This window comes from Vanellus vanellus (genome assembly GCF_965231255.1).
Source record: "Vanellus vanellus genome assembly, chromosome: 1".
Lineage (NCBI taxonomy): Eukaryota > Metazoa > Chordata > Aves > Charadriiformes > Charadriidae > Vanellus > Vanellus vanellus.
The window spans coordinates 160,404,627-160,426,259 of record NC_138905.1 but is presented as its reverse complement, the minus strand read 5'-3'; the positions used below and the strand labels follow the sequence as shown (position 1 = coordinate 160,426,259).

The 21,633-nt window shown below is 42.6% G+C and overlaps 1 protein-coding gene across 1 annotated transcript in view; it reads left to right on the top strand.

Moving 5' to 3' along the window:
- Nucleotides 1-4,339: 4,339 nt before the first annotated feature.
- Nucleotides 4,340-21,633, top strand: part of LOC309673634 (DNA excision repair protein ERCC-5-like) — a gene marked incomplete at its 3' end in the record, with an annotated part of 31,182 nt that continues 13,888 nt past the window's right edge. The window contains exons 1-10 of the mRNA XM_082485476.1: nucleotides 4,340-4,395; nucleotides 5,744-6,344; nucleotides 7,829-7,955; nucleotides 8,855-8,950; nucleotides 9,047-9,151; nucleotides 11,174-11,268; nucleotides 12,576-12,708; nucleotides 14,745-14,828; nucleotides 16,765-16,861; nucleotides 17,785-18,019. Of these exons, the coding sequence (XP_082341602.1) occupies nucleotides 5,855-6,344; nucleotides 7,829-7,955; nucleotides 8,855-8,950; nucleotides 9,047-9,151; nucleotides 11,174-11,268; nucleotides 12,576-12,708; nucleotides 14,745-14,828; nucleotides 16,765-16,861; nucleotides 17,785-18,019 (1,462 nt within the window). The 5' untranslated portion in view covers nucleotides 4,340-4,395; nucleotides 5,744-5,854. The remainder of the gene's footprint in view (nucleotides 4,396-5,743; nucleotides 6,345-7,828; nucleotides 7,956-8,854; nucleotides 8,951-9,046; nucleotides 9,152-11,173; nucleotides 11,269-12,575; nucleotides 12,709-14,744; nucleotides 14,829-16,764; nucleotides 16,862-17,784; nucleotides 18,020-21,633) is intronic.

The window sequence follows — 21,633 nt, the reverse complement described above, 5'->3', positions numbered from 1 at the left end:
AGTAGGACAGCTGATCAGGTATATAATAAAATAAATATACTAGTTATTGTTAAGGTTTTGACAAAGTAGAATAAATCATAAATTGTTGGCTGGACCAATGTACGTGCTTTGCTGTTGAATGTTTTCATTGTCTTTTCTCATTGCTTTGTGCAGTTATTTGATACTCCTAAAAAGATTAATCAGCTTTTTCTAAGTGATACACAGAAAAAGTCATGTAGGAAGCCTTCAGCACCCGTAGTTTCCCTTTCTGCAAGAAAATCCCCAGTACATTCTGCTTAAGAGGTGAAAGTGGTTCAGCCGGGATACGGGCTTGCAAGGTCAGCCCTGCCGAGGACGGGGCACGCAGCTGTGATGGCACTGCTGCCATTCAAGGCGGGGAGCAGGGCGCTTCGCCCCCTCACAAGAAATCCAGCAATTACGATTTGGACTCAGGGCCTGCAAATATTTAAGCGGCTGCCCGACGTGGGGGATGTCGCACACCCACGCATCCGGGGGTGGGTGGTGATGCCCGGGGGTGGGGATGCCGCCGCGCTTACCTCTGCCCTTCGGCGTCCACAGCCTGCACGTAAAAATAGCGGGCCGGGAGGGCAGCCTCCGCCCGCAGCCCGGGACCCCATACCGCGCTGCGTTCGGGACTCAGCCGGGCGCCCTCGCCCGCGGCGGCGGCCGCCGCGACGGCTCCCAGGGCGACGCAGAGCGGCCACAGGCCACGCATTTACAGCGCTTCCCCCGACGGAGAAACACCGCTGGGGCGCGGGAGGGAGCGCAGCCGGGACCTTCCTCCTTCCCTCACGGCGGCACTGGGCAATCCCGCCCTCGGCGCGGCTGCATGGGGTGAGGGCGCGGGGAGGGGGATCGCGGGGCCACCGCCGCCCTGTGCCTGCGCCCGGCTGCCGGCTCAGCTCCTCAGAGAACCATCCCCACGGCGCCTGCAAAGAACGGGACGGGGCGGGAGGCGCCGCACTTCCGGCGCGGAGCGGCGCTGCTGGGAGCTGTAGTGCGGCTGAGAGAGGGGAGGCGGTTAAGGGGCGGTTAGAGGGGGTTGAGAGACTGTTGGGGGCGGTTGAGAGGCGGTGGGCGGCTCGCGCCGGGTTAGCCCGGAGCTGCCTCAGCCCTGGAGCGGCCCGCCGGCTCCAGGGGCTTTGCTGGGACCCACCGCCGGGATCACCTCAGAGGAAGGAGACTGGGGGAAGCTGGCTTTGCTCGCGTCTCTGACTTCACGCATTTGGACATTGCTGTTTTCTCCGTGTCATGATCTCAAGTCCGCTCCCTCTCCATAACGTTATGCATGAGAAATAAAAGGGTTTACAATCGGGGAAAATAGGTTTTCAAAATCCTCTGCAGAGCAGCAGAAGCAGGTGCGTGACGCCCAGAAGCTCAGCTCACCGTCCTGCACTGCCAGGCACCTCACCAGCCCATTGCCCTGCAACACGCCTTGGGAGACTCAATAGCTCTGTCTGCCAAATGATCCTACCTCAGGTTTAATGAGCAGATAAAAAGCATAAAAAACACCACAACATTTATTGAAGCATCACAAACCAGAAATATGCTGATTTAGTCCTAACAAATAATCAGTGTCAGCAATGACATGATGAGAGTTGGGGTTGTTTAGCCTGGAGAGGGCTCTGGGGAGACCTTATAGCGGCCTTTCAGTACCTAAAGGGGGCCTACAGGAGGGGGGAAGGACTTTTTCCAGGGGCGTGTAGTGATAGGACGAGGGGGAATGGCTTTAAACTGGAAGAGGGGAGATTTAGATTAGATATTAGGAAGACATTTTTCACTATGAGCGTGGTAAGGCACTGAAACGGGTTGCCCAGAGAAGTTGTGATAGCTCCATCCCTGGAGGTGTTCTAGGCCAGGTTGGATGGGGCTTTGAGCAACCTGGTCTAGTGGGAGGTGTCTAGTGGGGGATGGGATTAGATGATCTTTAAGGTTCCTTCCAACCTAAACCATTCTATGATTCTATGATATTTCAGCATTCGCTCCTGAACCTCCAAAATTTCTAGGTTATCAAGCAGCAAGCAAACCAAAGGTGGTTTAAGGTGGACTAATGGCAATGACGCATGTGTGTATTCCTAAACAGAGGTCTGAGTTTGGCTGTTATGTTCTGCTTTTCTGAATAATTTTACATATATAAGTAAAATCTTGAAAATGGTCAGGACTCTGAAAAGTGGTGCAACTTCTTTTGGACAGAAGAGCAAATGCAGAAAGCACGTGTGAAATGCTGATGCTATTCCTAAGTATGTATGCACACACATATACCCAAATACTTTCCTTTGTCACTTGGCTAACAGAAACCTCACCCAAATTAAGGCTTCTTCATGAGAGAGCTTCAATCTCAAAAAGTACTTTCAATTTTGCTCTTCATTACTTTTCTCTTAAGGGAAACAATATGGGAAATTGAACCTTATCATCAAGGAGTCACGAACTTTGGAGAGATCTTGTATTTTGCATTTTGGAATACTGCAAATATGTTTATAGAAAAGCATACAAAAAAATCACTTGCTTGGAGAAAACTGCAAGCTGCGAAAGGACTGCTTGCATCAACAAACGTACTCTTTTCCAACAAGCAACTTAATCACAAAATGCCTTTAAAAATTATCAATCTCCAACTTGTTTTTGTCTCCTGCTGTCATGATTTTTCAGGACATGCAGCAGTCAGAAGCCTTGCGATTTCCAGTCTGAAAATTCACGCAGGCCCTATTTTATATCTATGGCCCTTTAGCTCCTCTCCCTTCCCCATCTTTACTCTCTTGATGTATTTTACAGGCTGAAATCCCCCTCCCTCTCAGCTTATGTTTTGCTGTATGAGACAAGCCAGCCTCCTTTAGTGGAAGAGAACTTTAAAGATGTTTTTTATTTAAAAAAGAAATTTCACAGCTATGGAATTCGCAGAATGTCCTTCCTCCTCCTAGCAGGGCGGCATCGGCACGATGAAGTACAGGTGACACACTTCTTTCTACCCTCCTGCCTGTCTCTCCTCCAGCTTCTCTTCCCCCACCCACGTAAGTGCAGCTTGGGGGATCTGTGCGCGGTTCTGGCGCCATTTGTCAGCACCCAAACAAGCTGTAAAATAAATCACGCCTATAATTTTAGTCATGGCTGGCAAAGCCAACGCTGCTGCTATCCTCACGCCTATAATTTGGCTCAGAGAAAAATGCTTTGGAGGCAGAATTGTTTAATTACTTCAAAGGCTGTTGGCCGACGAAGGCTCAACAGGCTTCCAGCTGGCAAAGGCAGAAGGGACACAGGCAGAAGCCACATTGAATTCCGAATCTGGTCAAGGTCTCGGCTTACTCATGTCCAAGGGGTGGCAAACTCGGCTGTGCCCACCGCCGCTGGAAGACTTTGGCACCTTTGCTCTGCCTAACCACTGAAAACTACCACAAAACTCAACTCTTGAGATTTTATTCTTCTTTCCATTATTTGCAGCGCCTTTGGTGGAAACTACTGCTGGCAGCAGGGGCTCTGTGGGAGAGGGCACCACGCTCCCATCACCAGCGCTAGGTCCGCCGTCAGCAGTGCACCACCTTTTCGATCCTTCCGTTTCGGTTTTTATTGTAAATTTTATAACTACTTCGCTATAGAAGCAATCATCTAATATTACAAATCTGAATATTCATGAATAAATACATTTTAAATAACTGTGGAACTACTGAAAGTGATCCGCTCAACGTCTTCAGCATCGCTCTGTCCGTTGCGGCGGGGAGCACCGCCAGCACCTGCGGGCTCCACTACCCCAAATCACCTCCTGCCCTTCCACAGGCCTCTCCCGGAGCATTCCCATCACGGGTAACCTCACTGCGGGGAACCAAGAAAAACCCGGTGCAAATAAAAGGCCCGGACCTCTGTCCCTCCTTCCCCAGGAGGAACCCAACGCTCACGTTTATGCTCCTCCGCCTTCCCCACCCTGAGGGGGGACACACGCAGCCACGTCCGCACCGCCACACCGACGCTCACCGGCGGGCTGGCCCCGCCGCCGTCCCAACCCGCCCCCCCCGACCCGCGGGCCAGCAGCGGGCGAGACCACGAGGGCGCGGACGGGGGAGGGAGGGCGAGAAATACGGCCACAGAGGTTCCTCTCAAGGCGCTGAGACGCAGTCGCGGAGACCGGTGCCCGGTTCTTACGAGACATCATGAGGGCCCGCAGGGGGAGGGCGGCCGCCGCCACGGCCGGGCCGCCCCGCGCCTCCCCCCCGGCCGGCTGCGGGAGTTGGTGCGGTCCAGCGTCGGCGGAGGCGCTGAGGAGGCGGGGGGCGGCGGGGGCGCAGGTGAGCTTGCCGCGCGGCACCCGCCCCCCTTCCCCCCCGCGCGCCGTGTCTGTTTCCGGCGCGCTGGCGTCCCCGCTCCGCCGCCGCCGGGGGAGGCGACGCAGGCGGGCGCCGCGCCGCGCAGGTAACGGGCCGGGAGCGCGGGCCGCGCCGCTCAGCAGCCGCCTTTCCCCTCTCCCTCCCTCCCCCCCTCCTCTTCCCCCCGCCGTCGCTGTGGAAGGGAGCGGCCCAGTCTCCCGTCGAGGTCTCGGGCCCTTCCCCCAACCCGGGGCTGTTCACTCTGGAACCGACTGGTGGCGGCGCGGGGGCGGGCCGCGCTGAGGCCCTGATTGGTGGCGTCCCGGTCTTCCCGCCTCTCTCCGGTGCTGAGGCTGGTCGTCCCCCGCCCCGTGGGGGAGCTGTGCGGGCCTCCCCGGTGCGTGGGTCCCCGGGGAGCTGGGGAGAGCGGGTCCTGCCGGGGCTGCTCGGCTGAATCGGGGGCTGGGTGCCGCTTGGCTGCCTCCATTGCCGGCAGCTGCGGAGTACGTGCGTGTGTTTTTGCTATTTCCTTGTAATTTTTCAAGCGGAGCCCTGCTTGTATTTGGTTGCAAGGCCCGCTTCTGGCAGAGGAGTATTGGCGCGCTGTTGGTTCAGTTCAGTGACCAGAAGTCGTCGCAGGAGTCGGCTCTCGAGCGAAACTCCTGCCTCCTGCCTGCCAGGTTTCCCATCTGCGGCGTGTGCCTTCGCACCGCAGACGTGCGTGCAAGCTGCTGAGATGACGGATAATGCGTACTGCCAATTTTGTTTTTTAAAAAAGATCATCCAAACCAAGCCAGCCTTCTAAATTTGTTTTTGGTAATTCTTAGTTACTGTAAACAAAATCTGACGCTTTTCTTTCTCACATCTTGAAGAATAGGAGGCACATAAAAATAAAAGGGAGCCCTCAACAGCCATATAAGGAAAGCGATGGAACAGATTGAGGGTAGTGTTGTAAATTTACAGTCAACAGAGGTAATAGTTACTGTGATATTCTGTAAACGTGAACTTCACTTGCAGCGAAAGTGTGCAGTATTCTTCAGAATTAAGTGACCTTAGGTTGCTGTCTCTCATTAATTTGCATAAATTATTTTGTGCTCCATGTACGCAAGGTATTGTGACTATAAAGATAGAGAAGTGATCAGCCACAACTATGTAAATGTAGGAAGGTGTTTGGTTTGTTTTTTTTTTTTCTTTTTTTTTGCTCTTGTAGTGGTTTATATGTCTAGTTAATCATGATGTCTTCATGGTTATCACTGTGGTGTATGATGTGGGCACCTCACAAATAATAAAAAGTGCTGTTTGTAGAGTTCTAGAGGTGCTTAGGAAAAGACATGGTATATGGTGTGGTGTATCTTAAAGGGCATTTCAGCTTTTATTGAATATGAGTTCAAAACTAAACTTTGTGTGTTTTATGTTGATTGAGACACCTGTAGTAACTTCTAATTTTCTTTCAGGTACCTCATCAATACCTTGCAGACGCAATGAAAGCAATGATGCAAACTCTGTAATTAAAACGTAAATAAAAAAATATTCTTAGCTGTACCATACTCTTTCAGTATCATTCAATGCCTAACATTTCAGAAGATGAAAAGGAGAATGGTTCTGGAAATAATGGAAACACTGAAAACAAACCTGGGAAGGAATCCCCAGAAACTTCTCTACGTGATCCTGTGAAGCCATACTGCGTGTCAGACGCCTCCACTGCGTCCTTGGTTTCTAGAGGAGATGGGCATTATCCATGGGGGTGTCCTGTGACTCATACACGAGAGAAATTTTATACCATCTGCTCAGACTATGCTTTTTTAAACAGAGTAACATCTATTTGTAAAAGCCCAAGTGCTTCAGTTAGTGCCTGTCTGTCAGGCAGTGCTGCCTTAAACGTTGGAAATAACACACCTAGCTTACTCAGCATTCAAACTGGTGCTTCGGAGATAATCTACGGTGAAGATACTAACTTGGAAAGCTTGCCTGGCGATCTTGGAAAGCTTCCACTGGCATGGGAAATCGACAAATCAGAGTTCAATGGCATGACCACAAATCTGAAGAACAAAGGAGGTGAGGTGGTGAAGATTCAATGTTCTTATAGGAAGGGGCTTCATGTTTACAACTTTGTGGAGGGGCTCAGCACAGGTACTCTTCAGGAAGTGCTATAGAAGAGCCTGTATGTCACTTCAGACAATTTCCTCATTGGGAAAGGAGAGAGTGATGTAGGAGCAGTGAAAGTCAAATGTAGCTGCCTGGGGAAGAGGCTCTAAAACAAAGCTGGCTTCTGCTTAACTGTATGTCATTATTTGAGGTATTGTTAGGGGTGGCTTCTGGTTTGGGTTTGTTTTTTGTTGTGTTTTTTTTTTTTTTTTCCTTGGGTTTTTTGGGTATGTTTTTCTTTCTTCTAGTAGGACCTAGTGCATTGTGTAGTGGTTACTTTTACCTGTTAAGTACAGGTTTGTCACTTGCAGAAATGTTTCAAGGTGCTTCAGAAATGTATTTTGAAATTAAAGATGTGGTTTATTTATGACAAGAAGTAAATGAAACCATTACAGTAACCTAGGAAAGCAGTTAGTTTCTGTTACAGAATTGTATTTATTTTGATTTGCTAGATCTATACAGTGTTAGGGAGCCCTTTTCTTTAAAACTGGCTTCTTTGCTGCCTCCTATGTTCTTTCTTTGCCTAGTCAAAGACTGCAACTGTGAATGAAGCACTTGCATACTCACTTAGATTTCATTGTCCTGTAATCCATCTGCTTATCTAGAATGAGCTGTAGATTTTTTTTTCTTAATCATTTAGCTAGCTAATCAAATTGCTGTTTTCTCTACCTTAGTATGAAACTGGTTTAGCAAAACGTAGAGATGTGTTTGGCAAGTTGCTGTTGCCTTTTTATGTGTACACGTAGTGTCCTTAAATAAAAATAAGAAAAAAAATGATAATATCTTACAGGATCGTCATTTTTGCTAAAATATATATGGTGTGTTTCGTTTGGATATGATGGTTTCAAAATGGGACAGAAGTACTGCTCTAGCATGTGACCCAACTCTTCTTTTTCCACTGCCTCAGTGGCTTACAAAAAGGAAAAGACTTTTGGGGATATATTATTATTACTGGATTTGCATATAAGTTTTCATCAGAAAGCGTAGCTGGTTACAGAGCTTGGCTGTGAAAAACAAGTGGTTTGTTATATTATGCTGTTCATTTAATGTTAGGAGTTGCAAAGTCCATCTTGGTCTGAGAGTCTTAGTTCTGGGATGGATGATTTAACGCATTAGAATAATCAGATTGACTGCTCTCTCTGAGCAGTTGGGCAGGTCATTGTTAATTCTCTTCAGAAAAACATGATGTTTATGGAGCTAATGGCAGCTTTACAAACCTGTTGACAATCTTGATTATGTGTTTGTATTTTTTCCTTCAACTAATGCTTAGTCCAAGTTTGCATTTATTGACACAACTGGTGTCTCTATTTGTGGTGTATGCTATTACTAAAAATATTTAAGAAGAAAGATTCGAAAGGTAAAATAGGCATTCGTTTCTGAAATTTGTTTTGTAGGCAACATGAAGAAACAAGTGGCAAAGAAAAAATCTGTTGAGAAAAAAAGCAAACAATACCGGGAGTGTCCTCAGCGTTCTGCTCTTGAAGATGTGAAGGAGAGGAAAGTGTTGGACCTCCGGAGATGGTAATATTTATGAATTGTATTTAAGGTTATCGTCATACAGTTTGTCAGTAAACACTGTTGCCGGTTATTGGATTTCAAACTTCTTAATATTTTTTTTTTTTTTTAGTAGAAATGGGGTTATGTTAAACATACATAGCAAATCTCATACTTTCTGCAAGAAGAATGAGAGCTTCCCTCCCATCTGTTGAAATTCTAAACCCATTTTTCTTTCTACACATTTTTTTTTTTTCTTTAAGTAAGGAAAAAAATTATGTGGGGATTCATTGCTAAAAAAAATGCAAGTTCATTAGCATAGTTAGGCAAAACAACCTTAAACACAGTACTGATATGTCTTACTCCTGATTTTTATTTTCACTGGGAAATACTTGTATAGAACTGACAGATTCTGATCAACCTATATCATAGCCATATAGTTCACTAAATTCACTTAGTTTAGTGAATCCATCTGGTTCTTACTGTATGTTTGTGACATCAGAAAGTTAGAGTCAGCCTTGGGAATCTGTGACCTGGAATGACACTCATTAGTAAATTGGTAGAGATGCAGTTTACTGCAAGTTCACATGTTAGAAGAAACTGGATTGAGCTGTGCATTATATTAGTATAGAACCATTGTTTCCTACAGGAACATTTCTACAGAACTCCAGTGGGGCGGTTAGAAATGTGACTTGATTTATACAAAATGACAAACTTAAAGAAATTGGTTAACATATTTGCTCCATTTTTTTTTTTTTTTTTTTTTTTTTTTAAGAATGCATTTCTTTGATTTTATACAGGCGACACAAAAACATTTAATATGACAAGGCACTTCAATGGCACGGCACACAGAAAAGTAGTTCACATTGCTCCTGGTACTGAATGAAGAATGCTGACTAATGTGTTTGGGATTTTGTTTGTTTTAGGTATTGTGTTAGCCGACCTCAATACAAGACTTCCTGTGGAATTTCATCCTTGGTGTCTTGCTGGAATTTCTTATATAGTACACTGGGAGCTGGAAGGTAAGTGACACATGGACCACTTTGCCTCCGGAGAATCTAAAATATGTTGCTAATTACTTCATTAAACAAATATTGTTTGTTTGGGTTTTTTTCCAGTTTACCACCTATTACTCAAGAAGAAGCTTTGCATATACTGGGTTTTCAGCCCCCATTTGAAGAGATTAGGTTTGGTCCCTTCACTGGAAATACAACTTTAATGAGGTATGTTTGGTCCTTTTGATGCAGCTAAATTGTTAACGTGCAAAAATAACATAAAACTAAGAGGTAGAACCTTTAAAAATACAGTAGTAGTTCATTTATTTGAAGAAAAAAAAAAAAGCAGCTGGCACAAGTTAGTCCTCTTAAGTTTTAGTATAGTGAAGCATACCTGGGTACTCTGACAGTGCCCAAAGAAACTTTTCAGAGTTATTTGCACTAGCTATTTTGTATAGTGCAATGTTGCTACACAGATCAGGTGAACATGAAATTCTATTTGATTTTTGGTTCAGTTTGTTTAATCACACAGAATCACAGAATTATCAGAGTTGGAAGGGACCTCTAGAGATCATCTAGTCCAACTCTCCTGCTAAAGCAGGATTGCCTAGAGCACATTACTCAGGACTGCATCCAGGCGGGTCTTGAAAATCTCCAGGGAAGGGGACTGGTTGTATAATAAGGGGGATGGTTGTATAATATTCTAATGAATTCATTCTCCTGGTTAGGAAATTTTTTCTTTACCCTCACTTTCCTATTTTTGAAAAGGCATGTTAAATGCTTGTTAATGTCATTGAAACAGCCTGAAAAGGCAATTGGTTTACTAGTAGCTTTATGTAAAGAATAATTTAAGAATTGAAAATGAGATAGTGAGTGCTGCACCTTTGCTGCTATGGAGCTGTTCAGGAGGAGGAGGAGGGAAAAAAAAAGGAAAAGATGGGGCTGGAGTCACAGAATACTTGAATTTTCAAATTCTATTTCAGTCCTGCTCTGCTGTTTCCTGATCTTGATTAGTTGGGTCTAAAATCTTTGTTCTTTTTTTGTTGTTGTTTTATTAAACTCATGAGGAATTTGGGGATTAAACAGGGCCAGGAGCATATTGTACTTGGGTGTTAAACATCTTGGCAGGGCTTTGGTGTGTTACCTTTCTGTAAGATTTAAAAATTTTGCAATGTTCTTATCCATTTCATGAGTTGCATTTGATATAGTTAGTATTTTTTTGAAGGCAATATGTAGGGTTTGTCACAGAGTATGGCTGCTGGATTTGAAAATGTGGCAGCAATCTGTTCTTTAATGGTAGCGCACTGGCTAGATCATTGAAGTGTGCCATGAAAACTGCCTTCTCTGCCTTAGAAGACTGATCCAGATTTTGTATCTCTTTAGGAGTATGACAGGGTATAGCAACCCTTGTAGACCAAGCGGATAAAATGTTCTCTTTATGTAAATAGTCTATACAGACAAAAGTTAAACTTATAATTCTTCTTCCTTTTCCCCTGTGAGTGCCCTATGCACTGCAGAAAAGTTACCCTTACTAGGCTTTTTTTCTGCCTGGTCAAATAATTTTTAAGTACTTGGCAGACTGGAAAACAGGAGGGCTGAGAGTCAACCCCATCACCCAACCTAGCTTTATGGTTGAAGTATTATCTTCAGAGATATGAATTTGAAACTTGTAATGTGGAAAAGTGAATATCTGAGACAAAATCTTCGCGGACCTGTCTTTACTTACTGCTGCTGTGAGGAGTTGCAGTATGGGACTCCTGTAATGGTTGGGTACTGTGAAACTTATGTGACAGAAGCCCAACACGATATGCAGAAAGTTTCACTTGAAGGGTCCAGCTGTCTGGTGTCTCAGAAGATTCCCTTCATGTAGCTTACAAATAGCAGTTGAAGCTTGGCACTTTGTAATTTCAGTGTCTTTCTAAAGGCTGAGTAACTGGAAGTTAGAGGTGACTGGACTGAGCACAGTAGGACCAACGTTTCAAATCCAGCCCTTTTGTTATTATGGATCTATGTTCGGCCTGAAAAAGCAAAACGAAGGAAAAGGCTTTGAGTGTTTATCTCTCTAGGATATGTTAAGTTTTGTTTGTATTAGGATACTATGGTCATCCACAATCTATATACTAATGTGGTAGGTACTTAGTAGCACACTGAGACCTTTTTCTAAATTGACAATCAGAGGAAAAATGGGAGGAAAGAAAATTGCATTTAATAACTCTTGAGTTACTACAATCTTTAAGCTTATTGTTTCAGATGGTTTAGGCAAATAAATGATCACTTCCGTATCAAGGGATGCTCATATGTTCTATATAAACCTCATGGGAAGAACAAGACAGCTGGAGAAACTGGTATGTAGCTTATCCTAAAGCATTCATCTTACAGTTTATAAACTGAAAATTCCTGCAATGTGTAGCATTTGACAGGGCAGATTATGTAAGTAGTACTTCCAGTTTGAGATAAGCTATCAAATAGTTCCAAATTGCTTGATTTTTCTTGTTTTACTTTTTCTCTTATTTTCCTAAAACTTTCCTTTGTACTTTGATAAAATATATTCTGTACTATATATTCTGCTATTGTAGACGTGGAATTTTAAAGTATCCAGCAGAACACTGCACTTCAAGTTCTGTGTTGATCTCCTTGAAGATGTGTTTGCTGTAATATGTGTTTTGGGGAGAAACACATTTTTATTTCAGCATTTTAGAGATGCGTGTTGTATGAAAATTTAGAATGTACAGCACAAAAGTATTAATATATTTAATAAATATTTTATACTTTTACAAAATGCAGTGAACTCATCCATTCTGCCTGACTTTGGCTAACATCTGTCTCTAAAAGTTAGGTGATTATTCTCAATTAGCTTATGAAGCTGCATTTTAATGTCTACTTCTAAGTGTGCTACCTAAAGAAAAATTATACTTTCATACACAGTTTATTAGCCTTTGGTATAGTCTTGGTAATCTTCTAACTGGAAGGTTCTTTAGAAGGATAAAAACATGCTGAAAAGTTTTGGGGCAGATTATTAAGCTGGAAATAATTTTTTTTTTTTTTTTTTTTGTTCTTGGTATCCCATTTGAGAAATCTGTCACGTTTCAGTGCCTTTTCCAGTCTTCCTGAAACTGAGCACTGCAGTCACATTACAAAATATTGTATGCCCAAATGTGGAATGTGTTACTGAGACTAGGAAACTCCAAGAAGCTCACGATACCGAAACATTTGAAAGCTTTCTGGGGTTTCAGGAGTATCATTGATGTGTTACATCTGACTTGGTTCATTGGGACTGTATTGTGTTGTACTGTGTATTTCCTAGGTTAAGAGATACTTTTGGTTCTTTTTTTTTTTTTTTTTTCAGAACAAGTAATTTTTAATATGACTTTGATCTAAATACAATGCATACTTTATATTGCATTTCCCTAGTACAGACTGTGCGGCAGATGTTGTTTTTTTTTGTTTTTTTTTTTTTTTTTTTTTAATAGTCAGGAAATTAAATACTAAGAAGCATGAAATCAAAACTCTATTTTGTGCATGCCTGTCAGGTCGTGTCCTCTAATTTAAAAAGAAGTGTAACTATTTTATGTTATCAAATGGGTCTTTTTTTGCTGAATACGTTATGCAGGATCCAAAGCACTCTGTACTGTAACCTGATCTTTCTTTGTAGCTGCAGGGGCCCTTGCAAAGCTAACACGTGGACTGAAAGATGAATCAATGGCCTACATCTACCATTGCCAAAACCATTATTTTTGCCCAATTGGATTTGAAGCAACCCCAGTAAAAGCTAGTAAAGCGTATAGGTAAGATACTGTGTTTATGCTTATTTTAGTGGTGGAAATGTACAGAAAAGTTTACTGCAAGTTAATACCGTTTTTATCCCTACATAACATGAGCGTAAGAAGACAATCCCTGACAAAATTAGCAGATACTGATGGTGAGGAGTGCTAAACAATGACAAGAGTAGGTCACTGGTGTAAGGTGAGCCTTAGTCTTGCACTTTGCTTACCAAGCAGTTTACCTTTGGCAGTGTTGAAGATGTAGAGTCACGTCAAGGAATGAAGAATGCTAGCTCTACTTTTAGAGTTCAGAACGGTGATTGTGTGGAGGTAATAAAGCGTAATCATATGCATCTAACTTTTTCCCAGTGTGAGACTGTGACCGTGGGGTTAATGAAAGCTGTAGTATGCGAACAAAAGAATACAGAAGTCTTTTATTAAGACTGCATTTGCTGACATGCCCTGTGAGTGAGAAGAGTTTGAAAAATATGCTGCAAAGTGAAGTCCAACACATCAGTCTGCTTAAATTTACCAAAAGGTTAATGGCTTGCTTGCTTACTTGATCGGTTACTAAGAATCTGTGCTGGAAGAGCAAAGTAAAAAAAAAAAAAAAAAAAAAAAGAAAATTGTTTACTAGATTGAAAATGCAGGCCAGTGTCTGGAAACTTAACATGCATTATATCTAGTCTGAATTTATATTGTTCAGTAATGACTGATAGCAAAAATTTCAATACTTTACCATGGTTGAAATGGATTCTCAGTTCCTAGTGATGTTATTTTTAAGTCAATGTTAGTTTTTCTTCCTAATAAACAGATCTAACGATGTAACATAAAAGTTCATTGCTTCATAACCTTATTTTAGGCTGTAGGTAAGACCAGAAGAGCATCCCGTTCTCTTCATATCTTCTAATATCTGGGAAAAATTATGTTTAGGTTTCAGAAGCACTATCAATAGTTTCTGCAGCAGTTATTTTTTACCTGTTTTTGCATTCTAGTTACAAAGGAAAGCTTTTCTTTAAAAGTCAAGCTAAGGATACTTAAGTTCCAGAAGACATGGGTAGATAAGTTGCTAGGCTGAGCTGAGGCAGTTCCTAGGTCACCCACAGACTTCCTGTATGATCTTAGGTTGCTGGATTTGGACTCGGGAGACCTGGGTTCAGTTCCCAGTTCAACCACAGACTTCCAGTGTGACTTTAGGTAAGTCAATTAATCTATCCTGTGTCTTGGTGTCCCATCTGTACAATGATGGCATATGTTGTTACTTTACAGGGAATTACAAGTCAACAAATTATTGCAAGCAGTGAGGCCATATGCTGTCTAATTCCCTAGGCAGAAAAATCTCAGGTTTTGTTACAGTTGAAACTGAAGTAGTTTTTCACGGGGTAATTATACATAGGAAGTCACAGAACAATCCTCTGTATCTCATCAGTCTGCCCTGATGTCTGTTACAAATTTTCCCTGCCAGGGTTACTGCAGGCTTTGAGTTTCTTGGAAGTTGCTTGCAAACTTGAACAAGTATCAGTTGAGAGTTTTGGTTTTTAATATTTGTTACTAGATACTTAGGAGGAAGGAATTGAATTTACCGCTTGTTTTTGTACGTGTTACCCTACAGCTGTTACTAACAGCTGTCAGCTAGGGTGTAGCTTAAAAATAAGGGAAGGGGCTCTTTTATGACTCTGTTAGACATCACAGATCGGGAGGAAGATGTTTGTTGCACCTTCATGTGGCATTCCACAACTCCTATTTCCATTGTTACATATATATTTATATTTGGATCTTACACTAGACTGCCTTTCATATGAGTTACGCTATTTTTTACGAAGATCTGTCTTTTTCCCAAATAATAAGCAATAGCTTCTATCTTGCTTCCAGGCCTTGTGAAACAAAAAGTTTCCCTGTATGCAATTGCAAACACTATAGAATAGGAGCTGGTTTTTAGTTTGGCTGGGGAAACAATTTTAGATGTTAGAAAAATCTTAAAAGGAACAATAGAATGTGAATCTCTCTTCTTTTTAGTATGCACAATAAATCTTACTAGGATTGTATCTTCTATTGAACAGAGGTCGTGTCTTGCAGCAGGAAGTAGAATATTGGATCTTAATTGGAGAGCCGAGCAGAAAACATCCAACAATACACTGTAAAAGGTATGTTACTTGGTAAGAATATAAACCAACACATTTTCTTTCAAAACAATTTGTATTTCTCTACTAAAAGTCATCAAGTGCCTCTTTAGTTCTTTTGAATGAATATACTATAGTTCTAACAGAAGCATGCGTTTTACTGAGAAACTTCGTGTTTTGACCTCAAGGCTGGCTCTGCAGTTTTGTATCACGTGGCAGGACATGTGTGAGCTGCTCTGAAAGCCAAAGCCTGTTCCTCTTGTTTGAGTGTGACACAGCTCAGATTAGTCAGGAAGAAAAGACTCCTCAGCTGTCTGCCATCGTGCCAGTTGTGACTTACAGGCTGTATGAACCTTGGAGTGGTTTGTGCTGCAGTTGAAGATGTACAAAGGCTTGTCTGGTGTGTGTACAGAATATTATGCTGCTACTAAGATCTAGCTCAGGCACAGGTACAGCCTGTACTCTCTTGCATTATTAGCTTATCTCTGCATTAAGACAACACGTTTATGATGAGATCTAGCTCATACGGAGTTGTTGTCTAAACTAGACATAGATGAGGACAGCTAGAGGGCACTATGTAGACATTTCATTGATTAGTTATATTTGTATATAAATTAATAGAACAGCTTTCTCAGCTTTACTTGACATACTAGTTCATAATGCTTAATACTAATTTCTGAAATGAGGGAACAGTGCAAAAGAATAGTATTTCTCAGAAAAACAGTTCTGTGGCCAAACATAAGTTTTAGCAAATAGCTTCTCTGCCACCCCCCAAGTTAATTATGCAGTGATTTTTTTTCTTGATAAAACAACTGTGAAAAAATAATAAAAATAATCACACAACTTCTGCTTTGTTTCCTCTTCTTTATTCTCTAGTTATTTTGAAAAAATATTTCAAAGTGCTTATCTGACGTTTTCATAGCCAGTCAGATCTAACCCAGTACCTAAAACCCAGATGCATTTTTTTGTTTGTTTGTTTTGTCATTGATGTGACTATGTCAATAACTGTTAATAGCTGGATATTTTGGACTAATGAGATTAAGTGCAACAAAATAAAAATCACATTATGCATGTGGTTGCTGTTTGGAGAAATGGCATACTATACACCCACTGACAGAATTTTGTCCTATGGTACATAAGCTACAAATGGCACAGGAAAAGGTTTGTGAATATAGAATATAAAATTTTCTAATACTATTTTTGATTGTGGAGACATTCTTCCTCCTGCTGCAGTTCCAATGGACGTTAGCAGAAAGTTCTGTGCTTGAGGTAGGAGGGCAAAGTTGGGGGTAGAAACGGATTTTCTGAACTTGGAGGGTGGTGTTAGAGAGAAGCAGTTAATTAGACATTGACAGAAATGAAAAGGCAATGTGTAGCCTTAAAGAGGTCTGGAATATGGGGATGTTTGTTTCAGCTGGATTAGAAGGAGTTATGAAACTCTGAGGAGCTGAGTGAATGAGGAATGATTAAATTGATAGTTTGTTCTAGTTGGGAATTAAATGAAATGGAGGAGTGATGAGCTATGGTGAGAGCTGTCTGCTAGAAACAGATTTACTTAGTGGAAAAAAACCCAAGGCCTTGAACAAAAAAATATGAAAGGGTAAGAGACGATTAAATGAGTAAAAGCTAATGTTTCTCCTTGCCTAAAGCGCACTTTGCTGCTTCTTTCACAAACTGATGAATTGGTAGGGGTAAGCAATGCAGCTGACTCATGGTGCTCTTACTCATTTTGGAAAGTGTTTGCCAAGAGTAGGAATAATCACCGAATGCTTTGATTAAAAGTGGTGCTTTTATATCTAGCTTGATGTCACTAATACTGAGGCTTTTATATCTTTACACCTTTGTTTATCTTTAAATCACTGGTAATACCATTTAAAGCTGCAGATCTGTATTTGCCTGCGTGTATACATAAGTCTTAGTGGTGCTGAGGTTTCATAAATCTCATAATCTTATTCTGTAGGTGGGCGGATATCGTTACTGACCTAAACACCCAAAATCCAGAATATCTAGATATTCGACACCTAGAGAGAGGATTGCAGCATCGAAAAACAAAGAAGGTAAGGTAAACTTACTGAGATGGGAGGAAATTCGTGGTAGATTTTTGGCAAACTTATCCATACTCAGCAGCGTAAGATAACTTCACTAAAATAAATATGTTATGAAGTGTTGCTGAAGACAAAAGTCAAGTGTGGGTACTTACATACCAGAGTCATTTGTATTTACTTGCAGGCCAAGATACAATACAGCAGTAGCTTGGCACATGCTAGGATGAACCAGGATATCTGCCTATACAATGTATTTGGTCACAATTTTTAACTTTGCTGGCTTAAAATGTAGCTGCAGCAAGTATAAAAATACTCTACAAATCACAGGCAGATCCCTTTGGTGTATGGCCTTCTAGTGACATGTAAGTGGGAAAGAAAGTACAGTAGAGTAGATGAAACATAAAAGAATGCACGTGTCTTGTGTGGACTTCTTGTCAATACATGTAGCTTTCTGTTCTATAGATAGGACTATATCTCGTGGGTGGGGATATATTTTTGATTTGCAGATTGAAGGTGTATGAGAAATAATAGGCTGAAGAGATGATTTCAAATGTGGAGGACCATATGGAAGACTGTCAGCAAGATGAGAAAGGACCAGAAGAGAAAATTTGTGTGAAAGTGGCTGGAGAGCAAAAAAGACTAGCAGAAGATAAGTTATACTAGCCCATGAAAGTTAAAGATAACTTAAAAATACGAGAAAGAAGGCAGTAATTGAATCTGGGAAACAACCAAAATTGATTGAGCCGAGTTGTTTGTTTGCGGATATGGCTTTGTGGTTTGTTGGTTTTTTGTTTGTTTGTTTGTGTGTTGTTACCTTTTTTTGGTTTATTTTTTTAAAGGATTCTATTATCTGACAAGATGTTAATTTCAAATATCTATGTACCTTAGAAAGGTACCTGTTTGCATTTAACAAAGAACCTTTTTACTTTGATTAGGTTGGAGGAAATCTTCATTGCATCATTGCCTTTCAGAGACTTAACTGGCAAAGATTTGGTCCTTGGAATTTTCCATTTGGAAACGTTAGACAGGATAAACAATCTCAAACACAAGGACAAGGAATTTCCAAATCTGAGAGTGAAGACAATATCTCTAAGAAACAGCATGGACGACTGGGTCGATCTTTTAGTGCTGGCTTTCATCAAGACTCTACGTGGAAGAAATCTAATCTTCGTGAGAGGAGGAACAGTGGGTATCAGAGTTATAACGATTATGATGGAAATGATTAAAATTAACTTTAGATAATAGAGTTGATATATTAAAGTTAGTTTTAATCAAGACATATTAGGGATCTTTAGTCCTAGAATACATATGAATAGAAATTATGGTATCAGATACAGCTTCATAATCATTAAGTAAATCTGATGATATGGTTGCAATGGATGAGATCTGATGTACAAAATGACAGATAAGCACAGATTACTGTACCTTTGCAATCAAGAATAAATATGACAGCAGAGTCAATCATTTCTTTTTAAATAATTGTAGTACGTCCTGATCTGTGGAAACAAAAGAGCAGATTGAAATTAGTCAATGTAATAAACAGACTTCACTGAAAATACTTAGTATTCAAAAGCATGAAGACTTATGGTATGACTTTATAAAAAGGATTATTCTTCAAATGGTGTAAGGATAAAAGTAAACATTGCCTTCCTTTTTAACACTCCATTTTATTGAGGCTGCCCATATCCAGTGAAAAGGAAAAAAATAATCACATAGGTTAGAAAACCTTTTCAGATTTACAAAGTGAATGTACATTCTCCATTTAGTTCCCGGTAGACTTCTATCAGTCAGATAATCGTATTTTGTCAAGCAGGTCTCAGTTTCTTTTCCCTTAGCTGGATGCCTGGTTTAGACTGAGAGGAATTGCCTGTGGCAGGGAGGATAGATGCTCTCTATTGCTTTTGCTCTGTGGGTACAGTGACTAAATTCTTATCCTGGAGCCTCTTGAGAGCACAGATTCTCGTAACACAGGCTTGTGAAATTCAGTATTAAAAAGCTGCATTTACAATTAGCCAAATGAGCTAGCTGAACACTGTGTTCTGTTGGCAGTTCTTTTCCTTCTTCAGTCTTAAAACCTCTGTCATTTTTCTGCTGCTCTTTTCATTTTGTATGAAGGCGATGCAAGTGCCGAAAACTGCTGGCAGCCCTGATGATATACCTCTCAGCCAGCACACAATTCAAGCTTTTTCAGGTGTCTGTGTGCAGTCTCTTTTTCTTTTTTTCCCCTAATTTGAGATTTATCCAGTTGTTTGCCCGAACGCGTCTCAACAGTTGTAATTTTCTGTGTACAAATGTTCATACCTGCTCAAGGATTCATTTTTTTGAAATAAAAAGATTTGTCATGGAATGCAGGGGTTTTGTAGGTTGCTGCTTTTGTTAACCAAAAATGGGAGACTTTTAGACTTTTGTTCATTCAATAAAACTTGTTTTCTATTTTGTTGTTTGCTTTTCATTTGTTTTGGGAAGGGTGACCCTATGTTTAGTGAAGGTTTTCAGGAAAGTAGGTAAGGGAAGGATCAGAATTGGATACTTTGTTTCTTGATTTAAACATATTTACTTAACAGGACTCTGAGCTTCAAAGACTGGTGTGTTGCACTTGGCATTAAAATAAGGGCAAACACAGCCCCTGAAATTTGAAGGATCCCTGCAGTTTCTCACCAAAATCTCTCCTCTCTAAACGAGACCACATCTCCAGGGTGAAGTGGAAACCCATTCTCAGGTCTGCTTTGCTCAGCTCTGCTCTCAGTTCCTGAGCTCTCTGCAAGCTTCCACCAATCCCCTGCATTAGCACCAAAGTTAATGGTGATGCTCATAGTACCTATGCTTATCTAGAATAGAAGACCAAACATGCAGGCTAGAAGAAATGCATGCCAAAATCTTCACCGTAGCCAAGAAATATAGCAGAAAAATTGTGCATATTCAAGAAAGCCAAGAGGATGGTGAGGCCCAGGAGTGATTTATGGGTGGCACACAGCATTTCTTACCAGCATTGGCATGGTCACCGCAGGATAGCGTTGGGTAGTGCCTGTTTAGCAAAATAATTCTGGAGGTAGGATCTCCTTGCTCATAAGTCTGTGCAGCTGCTGTGACTTCTAGTATTTAATTTCCCGAAGTCGTCAGACTGGTGACAGAACAAAACCCAAAGCATTTGAAAACTTACTTTCCAGATGAGCTATTTTCAGACTTTATTTTTGCAAGCTGAATTTGGGCTGAGGAGTCAAATTTCTTTAGAACACTTGAGCTGTATACTTTGGGGTACTTCAGGCTTAATGTGTTCTATAAATACCTAAGTTTTGCTTAATAATGGTATAGTTGTGCTGAGGAACAGGGACTCTCCTGACAGTACCCTGCTGCTCTTAGGTAGGTGTGTTGTGATGGACTGTTTTTACAGTTATTTTGTTCTTGGGTTGGAGATGGTCACACTTCATCAATAAAGCACTTAAAGTATTTGCCTCTTCGACATTCGCAGAAGGAAGGTGCTGGGCGTTGGGAGCTTTCCCTGGGGATTCCCGGCTGGGAGGTGGGCGCAGTGAGGGGCGAGAGCACCGCCTGCAGGGAAGATCATGTTTTGGGAGGGGGCGGGGTGGTGGAAAAAAAAATAATGACGTTTTCTTTCTTTTTGCGACGTGGTGTTTCGTACTTCGCGCTCCTCCGAGCAGGCGAAGGCCCCGGCGGGTGGCTGCCGGCCCCCCGTCTGGAGCTCGCCCGCCTCAGGCGACAGCGCGGTCTCTCCGCCTGGGGTTCCTCGCGGGGGGGGCATCCGAAAGGGCGGTGGGTACCGCACAGCCCACGGCGGCGAGAACCACAGGGGATGATGGCGGGGCGAGCGGGGTGCCTTCCCTCCGGCCTGTCAGCAACCACCACCCCCTCACGGCGCCCGCCTCCCTCCTCCCCTCACCCGCCAACCGCCCTTCCCGGCGGGCAGCGGGGCAGGGCGGGGTCGGCGCATGCGCAGGCCGCGCGGGGAGGCCGCGGGGCGGGGGCGGGGCTGCCAGGACCTCCACCGCCTGAGAGGGCCGCTCCCCATTCCCGTCTCCAGTTCCGCCCCCGGTCGCCCACCTGCTCCGCGCCCGCCGCCTCAGGTGAGCCCCGCTCCCCTGCTCTCCCTCGGGCCGGGAGCCCCCGGTCGGTACGGCCCCGCGGAACGCCTCGGCGTGTCCCTGGGGCGTGTGGAAAGGTGGTGGTCTCCGCAGTGCCGAGGCTCCCCTCGGGCTGCCCCATGGCCGGCGGGCGGGCTGCTGTAGCGCTACGCTTGAGCCGAGTTTTTAAAGTTTTGGGTTTGTTTTTCTTGTTTTTTCACTTAGGGAAAGCTGAGGGAATGGTCTGGAACCGGCCCGAGAAGCTGCCGGGGCGGCCGTGCCCCATCCCGCCTCGTTACTTCTGTTTGCAGTGATAATGCGTCCTTCTTATTACAGCATTACGTGGATGGTATAACCTGTGTGTTATTCCTTCTTTTGTCCCTAGTAGATTCTTCTCTCTCGGTGTTCCTGAGGAGGGACGATGGGAGTTCAAGGGCTTTGGAAGCTGCTTGAATGCGCCGGGAGACCCATAAACCCAGAAACGCTAGAAGGAAAAATTCTTGCTGTTGGTATCCTTTAAAAGTAGAGCTGAGCAACCGCAATTGTGATGGAGATAATTCTTGTTTCACTTATCTCTCCATAAACTATTGCGTTTAGCTTTTTTTATTTTTAAATTTTAAATCACGGCAATATATGGATAAGTAGATTTTATGCTTTATAATATGTCAAATGCTAAGCTCTTTTTAAAAAAAAATGTTTTAAAAA